The following is a 26,425-nucleotide window of genomic DNA, read 5'->3' on the forward strand; positions in this document are numbered from 1 at the left end:
TTGGAGCATTTCCATAAGAAATAAACTAGTTCATATTAAAAGGAATTTATGGCATTCGATTAAATAAATACGATACCTGCTAAAGTCTTGGTCTTGAAAACAAAAACAAGATTAATCGCTTTCCTAAAAATTCATCAAAATGCGGCCAGAAAAACGACAACGTCCAATCCATTTGAGCAGACAGCTTGTCAACCAGAAAACATACAAACATCCATCGCCAAGTCATTTATTCAGCGGCGATTCATCGCATTTTGTACTTTCAGGACTCTGATCACAGGAATGGCATCAGGAAGCATCGTGGCGTTCAACATCGACTTCAACCGTTGGCATTTCGAACACCAACACAGGTACTGACCGGAACGTCCAACCTCTGAGGGGACGCCGTTCCGTTCGCGGACTCGCTTTCTGCTGACTTTGCGGCGCCCGCCAAGCCAACTGAAACATGTAAATATGGCAAAATAAATGTAAATATCCAAGATTTGTGCCCAGACTGGAACTGAAACGGATTACTTTTCATAATTAGACACGTTGATGACCTAATTTAGTAAGAACACATGTAGATTTTTTTTTCTTAGAATATTTTTTAACAAAAAATATGTCCATGTATGTCATATTTTGTGTTTTAAACATCCAACCGTCAAGAATCAAACCACTAAAATTCAACATTTATGCTTCAACACTGCCATCTAGTGGGCAGAAATATGAGTTGTCATATTTGAAGTACGTAACAACATTCAAAGTAAAAAAAAACAAAAAACATTGTGTTGAAATGAATGCAAATTTTCATTTTGTGAGCATTTTTACGTTTTTGTGTATTTATTGTTGTGTAAATCAAGTGTTCTGTCTTATGTCGTGTTTAAAGAATATCACACAAAAAAATTACACTCAACATCAATTTGAGTACATGGAAAGCCGTAAGATTTACAGCTAATATTATTATTTGTGCAAGGAAAGTTTGTGGCAAATGAGCTGCAGACACAAAAGTTTTACTTTAAATGATATTCATTTGCTCATAGATGTATTTAATTTTGTTGTTTGTGCTATATTTATGTCATCATGATTAAATTATTTTCCTCACCTGTTTTGGATGATTAAAAAGTCTTAAAATGTCTTGAAATTCTGCTGGTTTTTTTTTTTTTTTTTTTTAATCCAATTGCTTTTACTGCCACCTGCTGTCTAAACTTGTTACAGCAGCACAAGTCACTTTTCATTTGATTTTTTATTGATTTAAATACAACAAAAACAACTACAAATAAAGCTTTTTTGAACTTTTTGAGCTTTTTTGTGTCATCGTGTCCAATCGGCTGCCATTGACAGCACTAGATGTCCAGTCTATTTTGACTAGGCCTGATGTGGTCATGTAATAGGTTATAGTACAGTATAATATTTAACAATTTAGATGTTTTGCTGTGAAAAAAGTACACCGGTTTCATAAATATGACATTGGAAGCAGTTAAGCACAATGTTAGTCATGAGCCATTTCCAAAAAGCCTCAAGAGTTTATGCCGAAACTCATGAAGTTCCAATAGCAACTAATTTCAGTGTATTTATTAGACGCAAACGCGTCATGTCATTCAGCAGCATGCTTAGGTCTGAAGGGGTTAAAAACTCATTCCTTTTCACCTGATCCTCTAAAAAAGGTGCGATTGGCCCGCTTTTCAGTCAAGTGATCGGGACATCCCTGGACTTGACAAAATTTCAATGGTGTCACTACAATTGATCAAAATTGAAAGAAAAATGACCTGACAAAAGTTGGACTCTGTTGTTTTAATTTCACAATGGATGGCGAGCAGACACTCCGGAAAACAATCTTCGTAAACTAGCGGTTAAAAAGGCATTTTTCATCATTGTAAAATGTGTCGACGTGGATTATCGATGGCGATAATGCGTACATGAAATTTAATACATCATAACGTTGGTGTGCTATTTCATTCAACTCTTATTAGCAGCCCTTGAAAGCAACCAAATGGGGGTTAAAAACAAGTACAAAGACGCGAGCTCCTGCACATTCGTGAACGCAAACGACATTCCAAAGATGCACACATGCACTTTGTGGGGAAAAAAAAGGCTCTTGAAAAGATGATTATTCAAAATTTCAGTTGACTGGAAGCACCGTGCTACATCATATCGCTTTTCGACGACAAACACTGTGCTTTCTGTGGGCGTGACGCCGTTAATTGCACTTCAATCTTATCATTCGTGTGCTCTTAAAACGTTGGAATCGGCAACAGGTCATTTGTAGTTTTTTTTTTGGGGGGGGGGGGTAAATATTGCAGAAGATATAACACTGAAAGATGATAGCAGCAATTTGTGGATTTGCTCAGAACGGAGACACTGGGGAGCGCACTGTGCCGGCCGAACCCGGCGAATAGTCCTCCGACTCGGAGGTAAAGTCGGCGGGGGAAAGGGCGGCGGTCGCCGAGGAGCGGGCCCCGCGCGGGAAGTTGGGCTGGGCGGCGGGATGCTCTGGCCTTTGACGTAAAACTTGCCGTTCCTTGTCAAGCGGTGTGTTCTGACAGAATAAAGAAAGGAGAAGAAAATACTTGGTTGACATGTTTGAATTTCAAAACTTGCACTCACATCTCTATAATCTATGAAAGAGTATCGGAGCCTTTTGGAATTTCTGCATAAAATCCCCATCAAATGTGATCTTTGTCAAAACCACACAGATGAAAAAACTGTCTGCTTTAACTAAAACCACCCAAACATTTATAGGTTTTCATATTTTAATGAGAATAGGTTGCAAACAATGATAGAAGGGGGAAAATAAGTAAGTGAACCATCACATTTAATATTTTTTACGGCTGTCAAACGATTAAAATTTTTAATTGAGTTAATTACAGCTTAAAAATTAATTAATCGCAATTCAAACCATCTATAAAATATGCCATATTTTTCTGTAAATTATATATATATTCTGTAAAATAAATTGTTGGAATGGAAAAATAAGACACAAGATGGATATATACATTCAACATACGGACTGTAGTGGGCATTTCACTCTACTGTCATTTAAATCTGTCAATGCTGTCCTCACTCCAAAGCGTCTACTTTTTCCAAAGCTAGACAGCTAGTGAACTACGCCTTAATAATCAGACTTCTTCCTTTTTCATCTGATTTATTAATAAAATGGCCTCAAACCATTGTCCTCTTTAGACCCTCGTAAAACTACAAAAAAAAGTACACAAGCATTGCATTAGCAAGAACGTTAGCTTAGCACGCTATACAGGTTCACTAAACATAAACAAAAAGCGTCTCATACAAAAAATATAACATTTCGCTTACTAACATAATATGTACATTCTTTACAACAACCATACTTACGGACAAATCTTGTCCAAGGATCATATAAGCACAACATTACAACGTAGGCGTCAGCCCGAGATGTCGTGCAGCCATATTGAACTGGCAAGAAAAAAATAAACCATGTCGCAAAGCGACCACAAGAGTTCGCTGTTAGACAGCACAAAAAGCCTTGCTGTAAAACTTACCAAAAGGCAAAATACTGTCTGAGCGGGACATGTGCGTTAATTGCGTCAAATATTTTAACGTGATTAATTTAAAAAATTAATTACCGCGCGTTAACGCGATAATTTTGACAGCCTTAATATTTTTATGATCATTATAAAAGCATTTACACAACGAAATCACGCTAGGAAAGTTTAATATATTAAAAAAAAAAAAAAACGGTTTTGCAGACACACAGAGAAGATTCAAAAGGATCACATTTATGTTGCCTTTGTGTGCATAAATAAAAGTGTCCTTCGTAATGGATTTTCAGTTGGCAGAAAAAAAACAAGTTTTCTTAATGTTTAAATAGTCTACATATTTTTATGATCATTATAAAAGCATTTCCACAACGAAATGACGCCGGGAAAGTTTAATAATGGAAAAAAAAAAAATGCTGTTTTGCAGACACACAGAGGAGAAGATTCAAAAGGATCACATTTGTGTTGCCTTTGTGTGCATAAATAAAAGTGTCTTTCATAACGAATCGCAAGCGCCACAGCGGGAGGAGAAGAAGAAAAGCGGGCGGCGCCACGGCGTTCATGTGCGTGCACAAGCAAATGCACAATACAGAGAACCTGCTCTCAGTTTTATCCCCTTCTTTTTTTTTTTTTTATAATTTATTAGTCGGAGCGGCGGCCCGTCCCGACCCGAACGTGAATGCTTAACATTTTGGGCCCGGGGTCGGGTTGGGGCACTAGATCTAACCTCTAAGAGATAGGACATAACATAACAATGACTGAAGTGGAGAAAGAGGAAGCGAGAAAGATTATTGATGCACCTAAGACATTGAAAGCAGACATCTGGAGACATTTTGGCTTCTGCGAGGTTGGTGGGAAACTTGACCAGAGTTATGCGGTGTGTAAAAAATGAAACATGAGAATAATAATACAAATGGGGAAACCAAATCCGTTGCATCACTGGAATTGAGCAAGGAAGATTTTTGAACGTACTTATACATTTTAAAATGCGCTGAATCGATTCAGTTTGTTGCCCGCATCGAATCGAATCGTCCATGCCCCGCATCGGGATGCATCGCCGCATCGATTATTGTTGACACCTCTATTAGACGAGTTATGGCATATTCACTGTTGCCACTAGATGGCAGTGGATTCGCTTAAATCAATCAAACAAAATGTAACACAAATGTCACTTTAATTAAACAAATCCTCGAAGCAGCAACTTTTAATTCGAAGCTTTTTTCTCATCCAATACTTGAGTTAATCGATTAATTGTTGCAGTACTAATAATTAAAGATGCCCCGATCACGTCATTTTCAAAGTATCGGAATAGGCAAAAAAATATCGGACATGCCTTTTTTTTAATATATATATATATATATATATATTTTAGGGCTGTCAAAATTAACGCGTTAACGCGTGGTAATTAATTTTTTAAATTAATCACGTCAAAATATTTGACGCAATTAACGCACATGTCCCGCTCAGACAGTATTCTGCCTTTTGGTAAGTTTTACAGCAAGGCTTTTTGTGCTGTCTAACAGCGAACTCTTGTGGTCGCTCTGCGACATGGTTTATTGTTTTCTTGCCAGTTCACTATGGTTGCACGACGTTGTACTGTTGTGCTTATATGATCCTTGGACAAGATTTGTCCGTAAGTATGGTTGTTGTAAAGACTGTACATATTATGTTAATAAGCGAAATGTTATATTTTTTGTATGAGACGCTTTTTGTTTATGTTTAGTTAACCTGTATAGTGTGCTAAGCTAACGTTGTTGCTAATGTAATGCTTGTGTACTTTTTTTTTTTTTTTTTTGTAGTTTTACAACGACCAAACAATGGTTAGATGCATTTATTAAACCAATAATCCTCCCACTTACTAAATACTGTCCTGATAGCATAAACACCAGAAATGTGTTACCAAGCATATCACCAAGATAAAGATCATATCAAACTACACAATTTCATTTAAAACCATTTCAATGTATTCAGTGAAAAACATGAGTGATCCATAAATTATTAACAAATCAATAAATTAACACCATCAGCAACACATCAGCAGCATCAATGTAAATTAATCAATACCTGTTATAAAATTTAAATTCATGAATTTTGTATTTATGTTTCAGTAGTACAACCGTATTTACATCAATTCAAATAACCCAGTGCAAAACTATACAATACACAGATCTGCTTTACGCGAACTACAAGTCCCATAATGCCTCGCGGTACCAGGAAGCCGCTCGCGGCTGGGTTAAACCCGCTCTCACGGCTTACATTTTACCGAGCAAACGTGACGATCAAGGCACGCGGTACATCAACAAACCCAAATAACACAATCCCCAATCATCACCGCATGTGAGTATGGCATTTTGATGACTTTGCAAACATCGCTACAAAGTTAAAATGACAGCTCAGAGACGCTAGCAAAGCGGCGTCATCAAGTAGCGTAAACTGCGAGATTGTTAAGTATAAAGCATTGCATTGTAACAGTTAAAACAACATCACCCACAACATAAGGAAACAGAAGTGCTTTACCTGTTGGCTGTACACCGGGTCAAGGCTCACTACTTGTCGTGCTGAACGATCGCGGCATTTGCCTTTTCAAATGTGACAAGCTGATCATGTGACACGCACGGACATTTGATCACGTGACACGCATGGACATTTGATCACGTGTCAACGATGTCACACACGAACATTTAAAGGACCGTTCGCTAAATGCACCACACCTCCGTTTGCCATTAAGAGCAGTGCAAATACTGTGAAACACAACATGTACTGTATGTTGAATGTATATATTCGTCCGAGTTTTATTCATTTTTTTTTTAGGGCTGTCAAAATTAACGCGTTAACGCGCGGTAATTAATTTTTTAAATTAATCACGTTAAAATATTTGACGCAATTAACGCACTAGGCCCGCTCAGACAGATTTAAATGTCAGTACAGTGAAAGGCCAACTTGTTAATTGTGTTTTATGGAGTTTTTCCGCCCTCTGCTGGCGCTTGGGTGTGACTTGCATATGTTATGTGGCGTAATGTCGCCCTCTGCTGGCGATTTAGTGCAGCTGATTATTTGGGTTTCGGCGCGCTTTTTTGATGTGATTATATGTCGACCCGAACTCACACTAATAGACAGTGCTTTTCAGACCAGCTAACGTCCGCATCCAGTATTCAGTGGCAGTTCTCATAGCCCCATCACACTGTGTGTGTCTAATACATGCATCGCTTGTGAGTTATATTCCTCCTTTGTTTACAGTGCTGCTCGAAAGTTTGTGAACCCCACAGCGATGGTCAGATTTTTTGTAAAAAAAACTAAAATAACCTTATTAAATGTTAAGTTATACCCAAATCCACAACACTGACATTCCAAATAATGGACTGAAACAAAAGAAATAGTTATATTGTCATTCTTTATTTAACAAAAGTGGTTGATTTAAGAAAAACTCAGATATCATGTGTGCAAAAGTATGTGAACCCCTTCAGTTAATAGGATATTGCGCCTCCTTTTGCAGAGATTACCTCAACCAAACGGTTTCTGTAGTGACTAATCAGCCTCTCACATCTACTTTGGGGGATTTTTGCCCATTCTTCCTTGCAGAACGCAGTCAGTTGAGAGAGGTTTGATGGGCGTCTGGCATGAACTGCTCGCTTCAGGTCCCGCCACAGCATTTCAATGGGATTTAGGTCAGGACTTTGACTGGGCCAGTCCAGAACACGAATCTTCTTCTTTTTCAGCCATTCCTTGGTTGTATTGCTGGAATGCTTTGGATCATTATCATGTTGCATGATCCACCTTCTGCCAAGCTTTAACTTCAAAACAGATGGCATCAGGTTATGTTCTAGGATTTGACAATATTCCTCAGAATTCATGATTCCCTGGACTATGTGCAGTTGTCCAGGTCCTGAGGATGAAAAGCAAGCCCAGATCTTGACATTCCCACCTCCATGCTTCACTGTTGGGAGAAGGTTCTTTTGGTGGTATGCAGTGTTGACTTTTCGCCAGACATGGCGGTTTTGGTTGTGACCAAACAGTTCAATTTTGCACCTACATCAGTTGATGAAAACTCTTTTTAATTTAGTCTCGACAACACAACTGTTAAAAAAACAAAAAAAAACTACTGAATTGATTGATTAGGAAATCAGGTTGAAATAATAGAAAATTCCAAAATGTTGAGGGGGTTCACAAACTTTTGAGCAGCACTGTATATTCATGAGCATTAGATAGTTATTGATGATGTGTATTTGAATTTGTTCACATATATGGTGAAATGCAGTTACATTGTTAGATGCTTGTGAGCTAATTGGCTAGTGCTACTGCTCAAATGGACACGTGTGTGTACATTTTATGTTATTTTGTGATTTATGCAAGTTATTGACACATTGCCTTGTTATTTTCAGTTTTACAAAAATACAAGAAACGTGCCCCTGTCAAAAAGAGATGACTTCAATAAAGCCCATGCAACTTTGCCACACCGTCTGATTTCTTTTTGGAACTTATGTTCGCTATCTGTCAATTTGTGTACTCACACACATTGAGGACAGAATAGGGCTACTAGTTTATTTTTTGATTGAAAATGTTACAAATTGTATTAAAACGAAAACATTAAGAGGCGTTTTAATATAACATTTCTATAACTTGTACTAATATTCATCTTTTAAGAACTACAAGTCTTTCTATCCATGGATCACTTTAACAGAATGTTAATAATGTTAATGCCATCTTGTTGATTTATTGCTATAATAAACAAATACAGTATTTATCTACCGTATGTTGAATGTATATATCCATCTTGTCTTATCTTTCCATTCCAACAATAATTTACAGAAAAATATGGCATATTTTATTGATGGTTTGAATTGCGATTAATTGCGATTAATTACAATTAATTAATTTTTAAGCTGTAATTAACTCGATTAAAAATTTTAATCGTTTGACAGCCCTATTTTTTTCTTAATGCATTGCCAAAATGTATATGATCAGGAAAAATGATCGGATGAATTAATTGAATCGGGAGCAAAAAAAAAAAGCAATCGGATCGGGAAATATCGGAATCGGCAGATACTCAAACTAAAACGCTCGGGATCGGATCGGGAGCGAAAAAACATGATCGGAACAACCCTACTCATAATTTTTTCTTAAGTTTGCGTCTGATGAGGGGCAAACTTCACAAAGGTGTTACTACTGATCTTTGGGTGCGACTTAGTACCGTATTTTTTCAGACTATATTTCCTTTCCTTGTGCGTGTTATCTACTAGCAGTTAGCCTTACCGTGATGACCATGACGCCTGCCGTTGTGCTACTGCCTTTGGGTCCAGTGTTGAAGTTCTTCCTGATCCTGACTGCCACCGGCAGCTGCTGTTGGTTCTCGGGCGTACCGTCCTCCTGAGAAAGAGACGTTTAGACGTTTTTTCTGCACGCAAAGTGGCGACCGTTGGTCTCCTCACGTTGACCCAGGGGTGCTCCAGAACCTGCGCGGCCGACAGTCTTTGCTCCACGTCCACTTGTAGCATGCCGGCTATGAGAGCCTAAACGAGAGATGTCCGTTAACGCTCAGACATATCGGGGAAGGTCGGAAGGGGGCCCCACCTTGGCGGAGTGGGACACGTTGTCCCAGTGGGGCGCGGGGAAGCTCAGCTCGGCCTCCAGGATTTCTTTAAACTGAACTTCCTGGTCATCGGAGCTGCTGTTAAAACAAATACCGGCTTCAATTTAATAGGAAGGTTTGTATCACCAACAATAGGCGCAAAAGACCAATTACCAATTAAAGGGTGGGAAACCGCAAAGCAGGATGTACGTGATGACCCCGGCGGCCCAAACGTCCACTTTCAGGCCGTACCTGGAATTAAACAAGAAAGTTCAGAAACAAAAAAGCCGGACCTCAACGAAGAATCCGACTCACCCCTTCTCGGCGACGATCTCCGGCGCCACGTACGTGGGCGTGCCGCACACGGTGTACAGAAAGCCGTTGACCACGGTCGCCAAGCCAAAGTCGCCCAGTTTCAGAGACTTGCTACCGTCGGGATGCTGATAGACCTTCGAGCGCAAAGCCGACGTGACCTCGCTTAGGAGTAGTTGAACGAAGGTGCAATTGGGGAGCACCTACCAGCAGGTTTTCCGGCTTGATGTCTCGGTGGACGATGTTGAGGCCGTGCAGGTACTTGACGGCGCTGGCGAGGTTGAAAAGCATGCAGCTAGCGTCACGCTCCGTGTACTTGGTGGACGAGGTGATGGCGTCAAATAGGTCGCCTCCCTGCACAGGAGTTTGTGTTAGAAATGGACGTCGATTGCATGGAAAAGCTCAAATTAGGTTTTAAAGCCAAGGTTAGGGTTGTGAAATTTGGTTTCAGTCCAAGGTTTCAATTACAAATTAGGCTTAAAATTAGCGTTCGGGTTTCTTTCTTTTGTTGCTGTTTTTTTTTTTTAACCTGTCCTGTTCAGCTGTTTGACATGGAGAATGGAAGTCTTAGCGTCCGGTTGGTCTAAACCAGGGGTCCCCAAACTACGGCCCGCGGGCCGGATACGGCCCGCAGCCACATTTGGTCCGGCCCCCTGAACAAAAAAAAAAAAAAATTTGTAAAAAAAAAAAAAAAAAAAAATTTTTTTTTTTTTTTTTTTTTTTTTTTTCCCAATAGAGTTATTTATGTCCTGGCTTTTTTCTGTGAAGAACTGAGCAATGGTTATTTGGTTATTATCTATTTAATTAATACAGTATTATTATATTATATTACATTACATGATAGTATATTATATTATATTATATTCAGGGGTGCACATAAGTGGTCCGCACATGCGTACTGGACGTAGACAAACGCGCTGGCCCTCAACAGCTTCCATACGCTTTTGCGTACCGATGGCAGACCACTATTTGCGGCGGACACGAGAAAATAACTTCTCAAAATGTCGATGAGGCAGGCCACACTGAGTAATTACTTCCGTGTTCCCCCACCCCCGTCAAAAGACAGACAGACGACAGAGACGTCACCGGAGCTACCGAAAAAAAGGACTTTTGCTGAAAAGTGGCTACAGGAGGTACCATGGCTAGAAGTGAATGATGCTCGCACGGAAATGCGGTACAAAATGTGCCGTGAGAATCCCAATGTCGCCGATTAGAGCAACGCATTTTATGTAGGGTCAAAGAATTTCAGCCATCCAAACTTTGAAAAGCACGAAAAAAACAGAGAGCATGTGGCAATTAAGCAAACTATCGATGTCAAACAGGACCCCACTCGCCCTATGGACATGTGGCGGAATAGGGCGGAATAAAGGTAATGAACAGCGACATGCACTGACAAACGTGTTTTTGCTCGCACTTTAGAAAGCTAAACATACACGTTCAATGAGGTCTTATGAGGAGGACATCCCACTTTTAAAAAGGCTTGGAGTTAATGTGGGAGCCGCATAATGCCCTTTATTTTGAATTGGTGCTTTTATGTTTATTTCTTTACATTTCACTTCAAAGTAATGGCAATTTTGTTGTGCCAGTTGATGTTAATCAAGCATTTACTGTTAATATAATTAATCAAAGTTAATTGGCTCTGAGTAAAGCTTGTCATAAATTTATCGCATCAGGTGGGTCGGCTCTCAAGCTCAATGAGGACCAAGTCACATCTCCAGGTCCTCCTCTGAGAACCTGGGCAAAAAAATTATGTGCACCCCTGATTATATTATATTGTATTATATTATAATATATTATATTATATTATATTATATTAAGGGCTGTCAAAGTTATCGCGTTAACGGGCGGTAATTAATTTTTTTCATTAATCACGTTAAAATATTTGACGCAATTAACGCATATGCCCCGCTCAAACAGATTAAAATGACAGCAGTGTCATGTCCACTTGTTACTTGTGTTTTTTGTCTCCCTCTGCTGGCGCTTGGGTGCGACTGATTTTATGCACCATGAGCATTGTGTAATTCTTGACATCAACAGTGGTGAGCTACTAGTTAATTTTTTTGATTGAAAATTTTACCAATTTTATTAAAACGAAAACATTAAGAGGGGTTTTAACATAAAATTTCTATAATTTGTACTAAAATCTATCTTTTAAGAACTACAAGTCGTTCTATCCAGGGATTGCTTTGACAGAATATTAATGTTAATGCCACCTTGTTGATTTATTGTTATATTCTTCCTTGCAGAACGCAGTCAGTTGAGAGAGGTTTGATGGGCGTCTGGCATGAACTGCTCGCTTCAGGTCCCGCCACAGCATTTCAATGGGATTTAGGTCAGGACTTTGACTGGGCCAGTCCAGAACATGAATCTTCTTCTTTTTCAGCCATTCCTTGGTTGTATTGCTGGAATGCTTTGGATCATTATCATGTTGCATGATCCACCTTCTGCCAAGCTTTAACTTCAAAACAGATGGCATCAGGTTATGTTCTAGGATTTGACAATATTCCTCAGAATTCATGATTCCCTGGACTATGTGCAGTTGTCCAGGTCCTGAGGATGAAAAGCAAGCCCAGATCTTGACATTCCCACCTCCATGCTTCACTGTTGGGAGAAGGTTCTTTTGGTGGTATGCAGTGTTGACTTTTCGCCAGACATGGCGGTTTTGGTTGTGACCAAACAGTTCAATTTTGCACCTACATCAGTTGATGAAAACTCTTTTTAATTTAGTCTCGACAACACAACTGTTAAAAAAACAAAAAAAAAACTACTGAATTGATTGATTAGGAAATCAGGTTGAAATAATAGAAAATTCCAAAATGTTGAGGGGGTTCACAAACTTTTGAGCAGCACTGTATATTCATGAGCATTAGATAGTTATTGATGATGTGTATTTGAATTTGTTCACATATATGGTGAAATGCAGTTACATTGTTAGATGCTTGTGAGCTAATTGGCTAGTGCTACTGCTCAAATGGACACGTGTGTGTACATTTTATGTTATTTTGTGATTTATGCAAGTTATTGACACATTGCCTTGTTATTTTCAGTTTTACAAAAATACAAGAAACGTGCCCCTGTCAAAAAGAGATGACTTCAATAAAGCCCATGCAACTTTGCCACACCGTCTGATTTCTTTTTGGAACTTATGTTCGCTATCTGTCAATTTGTGTACTCACACACATTGAGGACAGAATAGGGCTACTAGTTTATTTTTTGATTGAAAATTTTACAAATTGTATTAAAACGAAAACATTAAGAGGCGTTTTAATATAACATTTCTATAACTTGTACTAATATTCATCTTTTAAGAACTACAAGTCTTTCTATCCATGGATCACTTTAACAGAATGTTAATAATGTTAATGCCATCTTGTTGCTTTATTGTTATAATAAACAAATACAGTACTTATGTACAGTATGTTGAATGTATATATCCGTCTTGTGTCTTATCTTTCCATTCCAACAATAATTTACAGAAAAATAAGGCATATTTTAGAGATGTTTGAATTGCGATTAATTACGATTAATTTTTAAGCTGTGATTAACTCGCTTAAAAATTTTAATCGTTTGACAGCCCTAATTATATTATATTATACTATATTATATTATATCATTTTTATTTTATTTACTTTGGTTCCGTGAAGAATCCAGAAAGGGTTATTTGATTGTGGCTTTCTGAAAAACAATACATTTTTACATTTAGGCACTCCTGCAATCGTCACACTTTTTCTGTTACAAACTGACCCCGGCCCCTCATCAGAGAAGAGAAGGGTTATGTGGCCCTCACAGGAAAAAGTTTGGGGACCCCTGGTCTAAACAGTTTTGACATTGAGAATATGACTTACTCCCATTGTGATCATTCAACATATCTCGTTTATTATGACAAAACAGCGAACAGGAAGGGGTTATGGGGGGACAGAAGAAAAGAAAGACAACAACATGAAATATCTTGAACGCCCTCACTAACTATTAATATGTTGGTGCTATCGTCAGCTAGATGTATTTCCGGTTGACACCATGTGGGGGGCCTGCTGACCCGGGAGAGAAGGGGAGGGGAGTGGGGAAGTCTATGAAAGCTAAGTGATTGGGAGGGGTAGAGTGTACACAAATCAGATCTGTGATCTAGAACCCAGCAATCGTGTGAATCCCTTGTGAGTGTAAGCACGTTCGCAACCAACCCTACGCCGCCACACCGCCAGTCCTGGCACAGGGTGCCCCCACCCGAGCGCGCCCAATCACATCCAGCCGCACGCAAGCCCCGCCAAACACGCGACAGCAACGCAGATGAGCGGAGACACCACGCGGGTGCCAACCCAAAGCCACGACCCCCACCCAGCCAGCCCGGGGAGGGAGCACAGCGCATCCCTCCTCCCGTAGCCCAGCAAAGGAGCCATCGTCACCCCCCCGGGATCCAGGGTGTTCCCCTAGGCCACCCGCGCTCCTATCAACCGGCCCTCAGGGATGGGAAGAGGGGGTGCAACCCCACGGCCCGCCCCCACCCCCATCTGCCCACACGGCACAGCACACCACGGGACCCCCAGCAGCCCACCAAAGCCAGGGCGGAGCAGGGTCCCCCACCGGAGCAGGCAACATCCAGCCGATACACCGGCGTCCAGCCAGCGACCCGCGGCGGAGCGCGGGGCGGATACTCAGGCAGAGAAGAAAGGGGAAGGCGGAAGCAGGAGACCACCGAGGAGCAGCCGCGGCCTCCCCCCACTCCCGTGGTCGGCAGCCCAGGTAGAGGGGAGGCCACGCCCCGGGAGCCACGCCATAGAGAAAAAGTGTGGGACCCACCTACCACCTTATTACTGTGGTTGCCAGGTCCCTGACTGGCAGCCATTACTCAGCACCTTGCAGCACCTAGCGTTCAGGTTTCTAATTAAGGTTTGAATGTAGGGTTGGGTTTTCGAAGCCCAACTAAGGTTTCAAAATGAGGTTTGAATCCAGGGTTTCATCTTGAAATTAGGTACCAATCCAATGTTTGGGTTTCAATTCAGGATTTGAATCTTGCGTTGGGTTTTCAAATCTAGGTAAGTGTTTCAAAATGTGGTTTTAATCCAGCGTTTCATCTTGAAATTAGTGTTCAAATCAATGTTTGGGTTTCTATTTAGGATTTCAATCTAGGGTTACGTTTTCAAAACAGGACTCAGGTTTTATCTTGAATTTAGTGTGCCGTTCACACGGTGATGCTTTGAGAATACAACTCATTTCATTTGTGCATTTACATGGTTCCGCCTCGGTTCCATCTCCATTCGAACGATGACACAATTCCACGTCTAAACGATGTGGTATTCATGACAGGCACTCGAGGGCAGTACAGCTTTACAAGGTGACCGCCAATGATGCACTTTCTTGACAAAAAGTTCCTCAGCCCGGAACATAACATAACGCTTCAAGCAATGGTGTCCCCGTGTTTTTTGTCTTTTGCTTCATAATCCAAATCCATTTTGCCACATGGCAAAAATAAAATAGCACATGGCAAAAAAATGCCATATGGCAGAATCCATTTTGCCACATGGCAAAAAAATGCCACGTCAAAATCCATTTTACCACAAAAATGCCACACAGCAAAAAAAAAATACAAAAATAAATAAAAAATGCCACACGGCAAAATAAATTTTGCCACATAGCAAAAAAAAAATGGCACATGGCAAAATCCATTTTGCCACATGGCAAAAAAATGTCGTATGGCAAAATCCATTTTGCCACATGGCAAAAAAATGCCACAAGGGAAAATCCCTTTAACCACAAAAATGCCACAAGGCAAAAAAAAAAAAAATGCCACACAGCAAAATCAATTTTGCCACATGGCAAAAAAAATGCCACATGGCAAAATCAATTTTGCCATATAGCGGGAAAAAAATGCCATTTGGCAAAATCAATTTTGCCACATGGCAAAAAATGCTACATGGCAAAATCAATTTTGCCACAAAAATGCCACGGCAAAAAAAAACAAAACAAAAAAAAAAAAAACATGGCTAAATCCATTTTTTCCACATGGCGAAAATATGCCACATGCCAAAAAAAAAAAAAAAAAAAGCTAAATGGCAAAATCCATTTTGACACTTGGCAAAAAATGCTACATGGCAAAATCAATTTTGCCACAAAAATGCCACGGCAAAAAAAAACAAAAAAAAAAAACATGGCTAAATCCATTTTTTCCACATGGCGAAAATATGCCACATGCCAAAAAAAAAAAAAAAAAAAAAGCTAAATGGCAAAATCCATTTTGACACTTGGCAAAAAATGCCTCATGGAAAAATCCATTTTGCCACATTGCAAACACCACTTTTGGTTCTCGCTGGCCCTCTAATTGGTTTCAAATCAATGTTTGGGTTTCAATTGTGAGTTTGAATCTAGGGTTAGGGTTTTCAAAATGAGGTTTGAATCCAGTGTTTTAGTTTAAAAGTATGTTTTAAATTAATGTTTGGGTTTTCAATTGAGGTGTGAATCTAGGGTTAAATTATCAAAATAGGGTTAGGGTTTTAATCCAGCGCTTCATCCTAAGATTACCTTTCAAATCAATGTTTTTAGCTTAAAACTAGTTTGAAATCAAAGTTTAGGTTTCAATTTCGGGTTTGAATCGAGGGTTTGGTTTTTAAACCTGGGTAAGTGTTTGAAAATGAGGTTTGAATCCAACGTCTTTAGGTTAAAACTAGATATGAAATCAATGTTTGCGTTTCAATTTAGGGTTTGAATCTAAGGTCGGGTTTTCAAACCTGGATTAGGGTTTCAAAATGAGGTTTGAATCCAACGTTTCATCTTGAATTTTGGTTTCAAGTCAATGTTTGGCTTTCAATTTAGGGTTTGAATTTTGAGTAATGTTGCGAAAACACGTTTGGGGTTTCAAAATGAGGTTTGAATCCAGTGAGTTTTCAATCCAGGGTTTCATCTTCAAATTAGGTTTCAAATCAATATTCGGGTTTTAATTTAGGGTTAAGAAAAGTTTAGGTTTTCAAAGAAGGCTTAGGCTTTCAACTGGCCAACTTTAGGTTTTTATTAAATTAATGATTTAAAAAACATACTTGTCTTTTAAGACAATGTTAAAATTTAAAATCGTTTCAATCCAGTGTTTCAAATTAGAATTACGGTTTGAAACAAAGTTTAGACTTTCAGTTAGCGATCATTGATTTAAATTAAGACAAGAGTCTAATGTTTGGGTTAGGCTTTTAAATTAGGCAAAAGTTGCAGTTTCAAAATAGTTTCAACCAAGGGTTAGGTTGGGGATTTAACATTTGTAAAATGGCCGAACCTTGACCAACTCCATGACGAGATGAATCTCGTTTCCGGTGTCCATCTCCTCGATGAGCAGCACAATGTTGGGGTGTTTGACCCGTCGCAGGATGGACACCTCGCTCTGGATCATGTGCTCCTGCAAATGCACATACTGATCACGATCTTGACCAATGCGATAAAGAATGGATGACAGGGCTGACCTTTCCTCTACATTTCTCCTTGCTGATGATCTTGAGGGCGAATTCTCTGCCCGTGGATCTTTCCACGCACTCTCGAACCACGGCGAAGTTGCCGCTGCCTAGCGTGCGGCCCACTTTGTACCGCTCCGCTATGGAAGCGGGGACGGGGTAGTCGTCCATGGGCTCCGCTGTGACGGAAAGGGATTTTATTTGGCGTTTGAAAACCGTGGAATGGTCTCACCTTCGCTGCTGGGTCCGTCTCCTTCGTCCATGGAGCTGCAAACTTTGATGGAAGACAACGACAGCGAAGACCCGCTGTGCTGAGAGCCCTAGAAAATTGACAACATAGTCATCATAAGAACATTAGATTTTTGGATCATTGGATCAGGTGTGCGAGGCTGAACGGGCTCTGGCCAGGCGCCTGGATTTATCTTGGGTTTACAACCCACTGTGTATTAGGCAGGCATAGCACTCTCAGTTGTATTGCACTGTAGCCTACATGGGACAATAGATGAAAATTGCTTGTTCATATTGTGTCAAATTACATTACGGTCTGTTAAATTTAACTGTCCATCTCAAATTAAATTATTTGAAAATTTATGCTGTCATTGCTTGCAAAGCGGTAAAAGTACTGTGTATGTTGTCGTGACAAGCCGGTGGCAGTGGTGGGTGGGGCCCTTATAACGGTCTCTTGTCCCCGGGCCCCTGCAAGTCTGTTGACAGTCCTGACGGTAGGAAAAAAGTAAGAGGAAAATTTGTCACCGGAACTTGCCGTCTGGCCTGGTCTTTGATGTGGATTTAGGTCCATATTTCAGATTGAATTTGGATAGCACACAAACAACTCCGTGTCCTCGTTCCTGATGCACAGGTCAGTATTAACCAATGTTGACAAATTTTAAGTCAAGTGTAATTTCATTGTATGTGAGCAGCAAGTATGACTGCCATTTAAAAAGACAAGAGAGTGGGGGAAAAAATGCGCTCACATGGAGAGAAAACAGGAACCAAAAGTGGTATTTGCCATGTGGCAAAATGGATTTTGTCATGCGGCATTTTTTTTTGCCATGTGGCATTTTTTTGCCATGTGGCAAATGCATTTTTTTTGCCATGTGGCATTTTTTTGCCATGTGGCAAATGGATTTTGCCATGTGTCATATTTTGGGGGGGAGGGGCATGTGGCATTTTTTTGCCATGTGGCAAAATTGATTTTGCCATGTGCAGTTTTTTTTTTTTTTGCCATTTGGCAAAATGTATTTTGACGTGGCGTTTTTTTTTTTTTTTTTTTTTTTTTTTGGTATGTGGCAAAATGGATTTTGGTTCGTGGCATTTATATTTTTTTGGTATGTGGTAATTTTGGGGGTATATGGCATTTTTGTAGGCCATGAACGCCATTGACGGCTATGCAAGTCCAAATTTTCTATTAATTTTAAATGGCATAAAAACGTGTGGCTCTGATTTATGACCATCCACTTACCATTACAGCGCACTGACATTCAAGTGGCACCCAAGTCAGGCTATGCCATTGATGGCTATGCACGTCCAAATTTTCCATTCATATCAAATGGAAGAAAAACAAACAAACAAACCAAAATCTGTTTTGTCACATGGCAAATAAAATGTCCCATGGTAAAATCAATTTTGCCACATAGCAAAAAAATAAATTAAAAAAATACAACATGGTAAAGAAAAAAATGCAACATGGCAAAATCCATTTTGCCAAATGGCAAAAAAATGGAACATAACAAAAAAATGGTACATGGCACAATCAATATTGCCACATAGCAAAAAAAATGCCACAAAAAAAAAAAATGCCACATGGTAAAGAAAAAATGCCACATGGCAAAATCCATTTTGCCAAATGGCAAAAAAATGCCACATGGTAAAGAAAAAGTGCCATATGGCATAAAAAAAAAAAAAAAATGCCACGTGGTAAAATCAATTTTGCCACATGGCAAAAAAAAATGCCACATGTCAAAATCAATTTTGCCACAAAGCACAAAAAAAAAAAGCCACATGATAAAGTAAAAAACGCCACATGTCAAAATCCATTTTGCCACATGGCAAGAAAAAATCCCACATGGCAAAATCAATTTTGCCACATGGCAAAATCAATTTTGCCACATGGCAAAGAAAAATGCCACACGGCAAAATCAATTTTGCCACATGGCGAAAAAAAATTGCCACATGGCAACATCCATTTTGCCACATGGCAAATACCACTTTTGGTTCTCGGCCCTGCTGCTCACGTCGGAGTGATAGCAACAGTTATTTCGCCCTCTGCTGTAGAATCTGTGTTGTTTTAAGAAGTGTAAAATGATTACAGTATTTGTTGATGTGAAAAGAGTGACTACAAAACAGATATAATTGTCCACACGCCCCATTTTGGCGAAAGCATTTCGTACAGCTAAAAAGAACAACAGATGTCAGTTGTATATATCACAGTAAAGCAAGCCTGTTATTGATTATTATAGATTTGAAGACAGCACATGAACAACTCCTTGTCCTCATTCCTCATGCACTTTTGTCTGTTTCACAGTCTATTGTATTTGTTGTGTGGTACCATCTTTGGGAACCGAAATGCCCCCAAATTAACAGGAAGTGACCTGATATCAACAGGAAGTGACTCTGGAATGCCTCAAAATCAATAAACTTAATTGCACTGGTGAAAAGGTGTCCTCTTGGAACCAAAAACCTGCACCCGCCCTTTGTGGCCTGTCTTAGCTCATGTTTGGAGTCTAACCAACAGCTCCATTACTCTTCACTCCGTGGTGATATCATGTTGCTGAGTAATTAGCCGTGATTGTGCTTGCTGTTCACGATTGAAAAGTACCTGATGTCTCCTGAGGCTGGCAGGACTGGTGGGGGAAGGGCAGGGGGACTTCCCTGATCGAGGAGTGGACAGCTGACTGCCGGCGGTCCCGTTGGCTGTCGGTAAAGAAGAAGAAGAAGCTAAAGAAACTCGGAACTTATCGTCATTTCCCAACTTGTTAAGGTAGACCAGAACCTAAATGCGAAATCATATTTCGAGGTATTGCCTCCCCGCCAGCTATTCTCCGCAAAAATGTTTTTTTCATGTCGGTCGGCCTTTCTCCTCTACGCCACGGCTGACGGTAACTTTTCTGTCGCCAAAGTATTTCCATGCCAGCGATTTTATTATCTTCAATAGGGGAAAAAGTTCAGGAGTTTCACCTCCTCCAGCCATCGTGTAGCACAGCTGAGTCAGTGACATTGAGAAACAACCGGTGGGGGAGTGTTGAGCCTTGCAGTTTCAAGCAAGGGATTTCTCCCTGCATTTATGGGACATAAAAAATAGCTAATAGCGCAGCGACGATATGTCGGAAATTTTTTTTTGTGGTCTTGAAACTGTCGTTTTCATACCACGTTATACCTTGAAAACGGTAATTGGCACATGTCTAGTTAGGTCCCCACTTCCTTGTGCTCATGCTACTGCTGCTTCTATGCCAGCGCCGACTCCTCTTGCGAATCCCGATCCAGTTTTTTTTTTTAGTTTGGAGGGCGGGCTTACGTTAAGGCGATGATATCCTCCCCTCTCTCGCCTCCCTACTCTTTCCACAGTGCCCTTTTCTCTCAGCAAGGCGACTCACTCACGAGTAGTAAAGCCTGAAGTTTTTTTGTTTTTTAAAAGCCCGAATAGTCATTGCATATAACGGCATTTAACACAACGTACCTCACAATATCTTATTTTTTACTTTACCTTATTAATATGACGTATATTACATGTTTTTGGACAGTTATTTTGAGATTGAGGGGTCCTTAACGGGTTAATTCCGATTTACACGTAAAGTCGGGTTACATCGCCAGCCTAGGAACGGAACTCGTTCATAACCTGGGGACTACCTGTATTGAAATATCAATTTCGAGTGATGACATCACTTGCAGCTTTTCCATATCCCTGACAGAGCGTACCAACTCTCTTACTAACAGAGGGGTGTCCCAACAACTAGCGCAAATGATATATTTAATTTTGAGTCATGACGTAACTCGCAGGCCCCTATATAGTGCGAAATGGACCCGACAGGGTATCATTCATTTGTGCTATGTTTGAGTCAGTTGTTGTGACACCCCTCAGTCATTGAGAGAGTTGGTATGCTACGTAAACCGCAACGGATTGAAATTAATACCTCAAAAACAATTGAGGCACAAACGATTGACACCATTTTTGCCATTTTTAATCAGAATTGGGGGCTGATTGACCTCAGATTGACCTATGAAACAATTGTAAACATCTTAACAATGATAGCAGCACAAACGATTGACATTTTCAAATAATCTGATGGGGGCCAACTTCATGGAAGTGGCTTAGGTGGGAAGTAATCATGGGCAAACTGCATGTACACACTGGATCCTTTCCAATCGATTAGCTTAGCTTTGATGGTAATAATATTGTATTAGAGGCTAATTAATTAAGCTAGCTAAGAAAGCCAACATACAAAAAATACGGCAAGACTGGATTCAAAAACAACTAATGCTACTACAATGAATCATAGGCCTCCTTTCCTTTATGCATTACAATACAGTAGCGCCTCCCGCTGACAGATTTCCACCACTACAACCGAGAGCTTAAATCCATCACGAGACAGTCGCCCTTTCTTTCCCCAATGAAGAAAGAGTTTTCTTTTCTCACCCGAGCCCGCTGAGGAGGGCGACTTGCTCCTGCGAGACATTCCGCCGCTTCTTGGAGAACAGCGACCGTGCACCGTGGGAAGCCGACCGTAGGACGAAGACTTGGCCACCCTGCAATCTGGACACAAACACATAGGAAGAAAACATGTTTTTCTTCCTCCCCCTGGGTTTATGATAGGTCATTTGCTACAACTCAAAACAGAACGGACATTCGACTTACCACTTTCATCCAAACTGAAGTCATCTTGGTATCGGTACTTCTCAGGTCCACAAGCGAAGAAAATGTCATCTTCTCCGAAGAAGTCTTGAAGGCACGTGACCTGCAAAATACATGATATCAGTCATTACCATGGGCTCACCACCTGCGGGAAGGGCCAAAGGGGTCAGCTGCGTAGCGAGTTGGGCGGCGGCCAAAGGCGAGGGGCGTTGGCGGTTCGACCCCTAGCTACTGAAGCTAACTCTTGGGACATGGAATATCACCTCAGGTGTGTGAGGCACAGAAGTTCCGACTAGATATAGTTGGACTTGCCTCCACACATAGTTTGGGGTTCTGGTCTCGAGAGGGGTTGGACTCTCTTCTACTCTGGAGTTGCCCACGATGAGAGGCGCTGACCAGGTGTGGGCATACTTTTTGCCTCCCGGCTAGGCGCCTGTGCGTTGGGGTTTACCTCGGTAGACATGAGGTTAACTTCTCTCCGTCTTCCTGACTGTTTGTGCCTACTGACTTACCAGCAGCTCAAAGTTCCCACTCTTTTTGGAGTCCTTGGAGGGTGTGCTGGAAAGCGCTCCCTTTGGGGACTCCATCGTTCTGCTGGGGGATTTCAACGCGCATGTGAGCAAGACAGTGAGTCCTGGAGAAGAGTGATTGGGAAGACCGGCCTCAACGACCAGACCCCGAGCGGTGTTCTGTTATTGGACTTCTGCGCTTGTCACGGATTGTCCATAACGAACACCATGTTCAAACATGGGGGTATCCATTTGTGCACTTGGCACCAAGACACCCTAGGCCGTAGTTCAATGACTGACGTTGTCGTCGTGTCATCGGATTTGCAGCCATATGTTTTGGACACTCGAGTGAACTGGGGCGGAGCTGTCAACTAATTGCGATGCTTATACTGATGAAGATGCTGGCCTGACCTGTCAGACCTAAATGAATTGTGAAGGTCTGTTAGGAACGTCTGGCAGAATCCCCTGTCAGAAGGCTTCAACACCCACCTTCAGCAGAACTTGTCCCGGGGGATGTGGTGGACATAAGGTGGTTGGTGCCTGTTGTGGCTGCAATCCCTATTGATAATGGATGCCGTCAAGCTGAAGAAAGAGGTCTTCCGGGCCTTTTAGGCCTGTGTGACTCCAGACGCAGTATGGTAAATAAAGTTATACTTGTATAGCGCCTTTCCACCTTCAAGGCCCTCAAAGCGTTTTACACTACTTCCCCATCCACCTACAGGTGGCGCAGCACCAGGAGGAACGTGGGGTTCAGTATCTTGCTCAAGGATACTTAGACAAGTTCATCAGTGCGGAGAATCAAACCTGTAACCTCTGGGTTGGGGGGCATCTACTCTACCACAGAGCCACGCCACCCCAGTAGACAGGTGCTGGCTGTCCAAGCGGAATGCAGCTTCGCCGGTCGCTGAAGCAGAAACTCGGACATGGGAGGAGTTTGGTTAGGCCATAGAAAACAACTTCCTGACAGCTTCAAGGAAATTCTAGTCCACCATCCGGCGTCTCAGGAGAGGAAAGCAGTGCACCTTTAACACCGTGTATAGTGGAGATGGGGTGCTGCTGATTTCGACTCTGGTCGTCGTGAGTCGGTGGGGATAATACTTCAAAGAACTCCTCCGACACACCCTCCTTTGACGAAGCAGAGTCTGGGGCAGGCATGAAAATGGGTCAGGGGTTAAAAAGGTGAGAAGGGTGTGGAGGAAATATGTTCCAGTACACTGTACACCCCAACAAAATATTGAGCTCTGTCGACCCACACTGTGTTTCAGCAGGGCCGTGTAGAGACCGGTGGAGGGGCGGGTGCTCGTAGATCAAAAGGGGCACATGAACAAGTATTTAATACACCTTAAAACAACATAACTTCAATTTTAACCAGCTTTAGATAATAATTGGCTGCGACTGTGACATACTTTAATTGGGAGGGGGCAACAGTGAATAGAAATCAAAACTGTCATCCACACTTTCTGGCTGTGACTCAGTCAGTCTAGCTCTTTTCTTCCTTCAACCTCTGCATCAAAACTTCCTTCCTCAACTTGTTCATCTGAGAACAAACCACATCAGATGGTCACCGAGCCACTAACAGCACAGTTTTCTCAAAACTATTATTTCATTATTATCCATACTTAACAACTCTAGCACCTAATGATTAATAAAGCAATGACATAAAATCTTATAGAAAAATAACATTGTAATGTGTTTATAATTAGGGCCCGAGCACTAAGCGTGCGAAGGCCCTATTGTTTTGCAAAGGATTATTATTATTATTATTATTATTATTATTATTATTAGGGCCCGAGCACTAGGCGTGCGAAGGCCCTATTGTAATGCAAAGGATTATTATTATTATTATTAGGGCCCGAGCACTAGGCGTGCGAAGGCCCTATTGTAATGCAAAGGATTATTATTATTATTATTATTATTATTATTATTATTATTATTATTCTTCTTCTTTCTTCATGGCAAATGAAAATGGCCAATTTGGAGGCCTGAACATGCACGAAAAGTCACCAAAATTTGCACATACGTGCAGATTCGCGTAAAATTTGACAATCTTGCGTCGTTTTGAAAAAATTTCAAAAAATGGCTCAGTGGCGCCCCCTTGACCCTTAAAATTTTCAAAAAGGCCTCTCCTCTCAGGTTTTCAACGTAGAGCGATGAAATTTGGGGAGTAGATACCTTATGCCTAACTGTTCAAAAAAGCCTCTTGCACCCATATTCCAAATCCGACAGGAAATCGGATATTTTGGATCAAATGTGAAATTTTTTCGGTTCACAGTTGGAGTTTACGTTTGGAGGCCTGAACATGCACGAAAACTCACCAAAATTTGCACATACATGCAACTTTGCGTAAATTTTGATAATCTACAAAAAAATTTAACAAAATCGCTCAGTGGCGCCCCCTTGAAATTTTCAAAAAGGCCTTTCCTATTAGGTTTTTTCAACGTAGAATGATGAAATTTGGTGAGTCGATACATTGCGTAAAACTGCTCCAAAAAGTCTCTTGCACCTATATTCCAAATCCAACAGGAAGTCGGAAATTTTGGATCAAATGCGAAATTTTATCGATTTACATTTGAGACCTTGTCGCTGAAGAAAATAGTTGGATCGTCTTCAAAATTGGTCAGACTATACAGGAGACATATGAGATCTTAAGTTTTCAAAATGGTGAGTTTTCATCCAAGGGTCTGGCCTGGGCGTAGTCCCAAAGTTGGCCATTTTTGGGCAAAACACCAAATTCAGAAAATGATTAAAAACTCCGTGATACAACGTTCAATCTTTTTCATTTCTAGCAAGTATATGAGATATCCCAGCCTGAACACGACTGCATTTAAATTTTACCCATTAGGCTTGGCGCCCCCTAGTGGGAACAGGAAATGGCCTTCTTTACGAGACAGGCTCCTCCTCCAAGGGAAAAAAATCTATTGACCTCAAACCTGTTTCAGGGGAGCCTCAAGACATGTGTTCAGGTGCCTAATGAAAAATATTGAGGTTTTGTAGAAGCGGAGAGGTACAAACTGGAAGTGAAAATGACCGTCAACAATTTGTCTCGCCAAAAACTTTGAACAGTCATAACTCGGCAGATATACAACATATCTGCGCCAAACTTCCCGTGTTTGTTGAGAGTCATACCCTGAAGGTTCGTGTAAGGGTCATTTGCATCAACTCTACAGTGCCAACTAGTGGCGACAGAAAGAAGTTTTAAAAAAGGCCTTTCCTATTGGGTTTTTCCAACATAGAGTGAGGAAATTTGGGGAGTTGATACCTTGTGCAAAACTGCTCCAAAAAGTCTCTTGCACCCATTTTCCAAATCCAACAGGAAATCGGGTATTTTGGATCAAATGTGAAATTTTTATCGGTTAACAGTAGGAGTTTACATTTGGAGGCTTGAACATGCACGAAAACTCACAAAAATTTCGACATACATGCGGCTTTGCATAACGTTCAATAATCTTGCAACGTTACGAAAAAATGTAACAAAATGGCTCAGTGGCGCCCCCTTGAAATTTTCAAAAAGATCTCTCCATTTAGGTTTTTTCAACGTAGATGGATGAAATTCGGAGAGTCAATACCTTGTACAAAACTGCTCCAAAAAGTCTCTTGCATGCGTATTCCAAACCCAACAGGAAATCGGGTATTTTGGATTGAATGTGAATTTTTTATCGATTTACAGTGTGCACATTTTACACCTTGGCACCTAGGGAATTAGTTTGATCATTCTCAAAATTGGCGAGACTGTTCATGAGGCATATGAAATCTTAAGTTATCAAAATGGTGTGTTTTCATTCACGGGCCTGACCTGGGCGGGGTGCCAAAGTCGGCCATTTTTTCGCCAAAACACCGAATTCGGAAAATGACTGATAACTCCCTCATACAACGTTCAATCTATTTTAAATCTGCCATGTGTGTGAGGTATACCAGCCTGAGCACGACTGGATTGAAAATTTACCATTTGTGCCTGGCGCCTCCTAGTGGGAACAGGAAATGCCCTTTTTTACGGTGACACACTCCTCCTCCAAGGGAAAAAATTAATCGACCTCAAACCTGCATAAGGGAAGCCTTAAGACCTGTCTTCAGGTGCCTGATGAAAAATATTGAAGTTTCGTTGAAGCGGAGGGGTCCAAACAGGAAAGTGAAAATGACTGTCAATAATTTTTCTCTCCAAAAATTTTGAACAGTCATAACTCGGCAGATATACAACATATCTGCGGCAAACTTCCCGTGCTTGTTGAGAGTCATACCCTGAAGGGCCTTGTAGGGGTCATTTGCATCAAACCTACAGC

The 26,425-nt window shown here is 40.9% G+C and overlaps 2 protein-coding genes across 6 annotated transcripts in view; one reads left to right on the forward strand and one right to left on the reverse strand.

Annotated features, from left to right (window-relative positions):
- LOC130917406 (neurobeachin-like) overlaps positions 1-1,419 on the forward strand; it is a 572,897-nt gene extending 571,478 nt beyond the window's left edge. The window contains exon 56 of one of the 2 annotated variants that reach the window (XM_057838766.1): positions 264-1,419. In XM_057838766.1, coding sequence (XP_057694749.1) covers positions 264-354 — 91 coding nt within the window. In that variant the 3' untranslated portion in view covers positions 355-1,419. The remainder of the gene's footprint in view (positions 1-263) is intronic. The other variant, XM_057838767.1, reaches the window with a different exon arrangement.
- Positions 875-26,425, reverse strand: part of LOC130917407 (serine/threonine-protein kinase DCLK1-like) — a 62,901-nt gene continuing 37,350 nt past the window's right edge. For 3 of the 4 annotated variants that reach the window (XM_057838771.1, XM_057838769.1, XM_057838772.1), the window contains exons 2-14: positions 21,643-21,742; positions 21,424-21,540; positions 19,609-19,703; positions 17,023-17,110; positions 16,803-16,969; positions 16,619-16,738; positions 9,574-9,720; positions 9,370-9,503; positions 9,229-9,306; positions 9,057-9,153; positions 8,915-8,995; positions 8,739-8,852; positions 875-2,512 (exon numbers count right to left, since the gene is read on the reverse strand). In XM_057838771.1, coding sequence (XP_057694754.1) covers positions 2,321-2,512; positions 8,739-8,852; positions 8,915-8,995; positions 9,057-9,153; positions 9,229-9,306; positions 9,370-9,503; positions 9,574-9,720; positions 16,619-16,738; positions 16,803-16,969; positions 17,023-17,110; positions 19,609-19,703; positions 21,424-21,540; positions 21,643-21,742 — 1,530 coding nt within the window. In that variant the 3' untranslated portion in view covers positions 875-2,320. The remainder of the gene's footprint in view (positions 2,513-8,738; positions 8,853-8,914; positions 8,996-9,056; positions 9,154-9,228; positions 9,307-9,369; positions 9,504-9,573; positions 9,721-16,618; positions 16,739-16,802; positions 16,970-17,022; positions 17,111-19,608; positions 19,704-21,423; positions 21,541-21,642; positions 21,743-26,425) is intronic. The other variant, XM_057838768.1, reaches the window with a different exon arrangement.

This window comes from Corythoichthys intestinalis, chromosome 6 (assembly GCF_030265065.1).
Source record: "Corythoichthys intestinalis isolate RoL2023-P3 chromosome 6, ASM3026506v1, whole genome shotgun sequence".
Lineage (NCBI taxonomy): Eukaryota > Metazoa > Chordata > Actinopteri > Syngnathiformes > Syngnathidae > Corythoichthys > Corythoichthys intestinalis.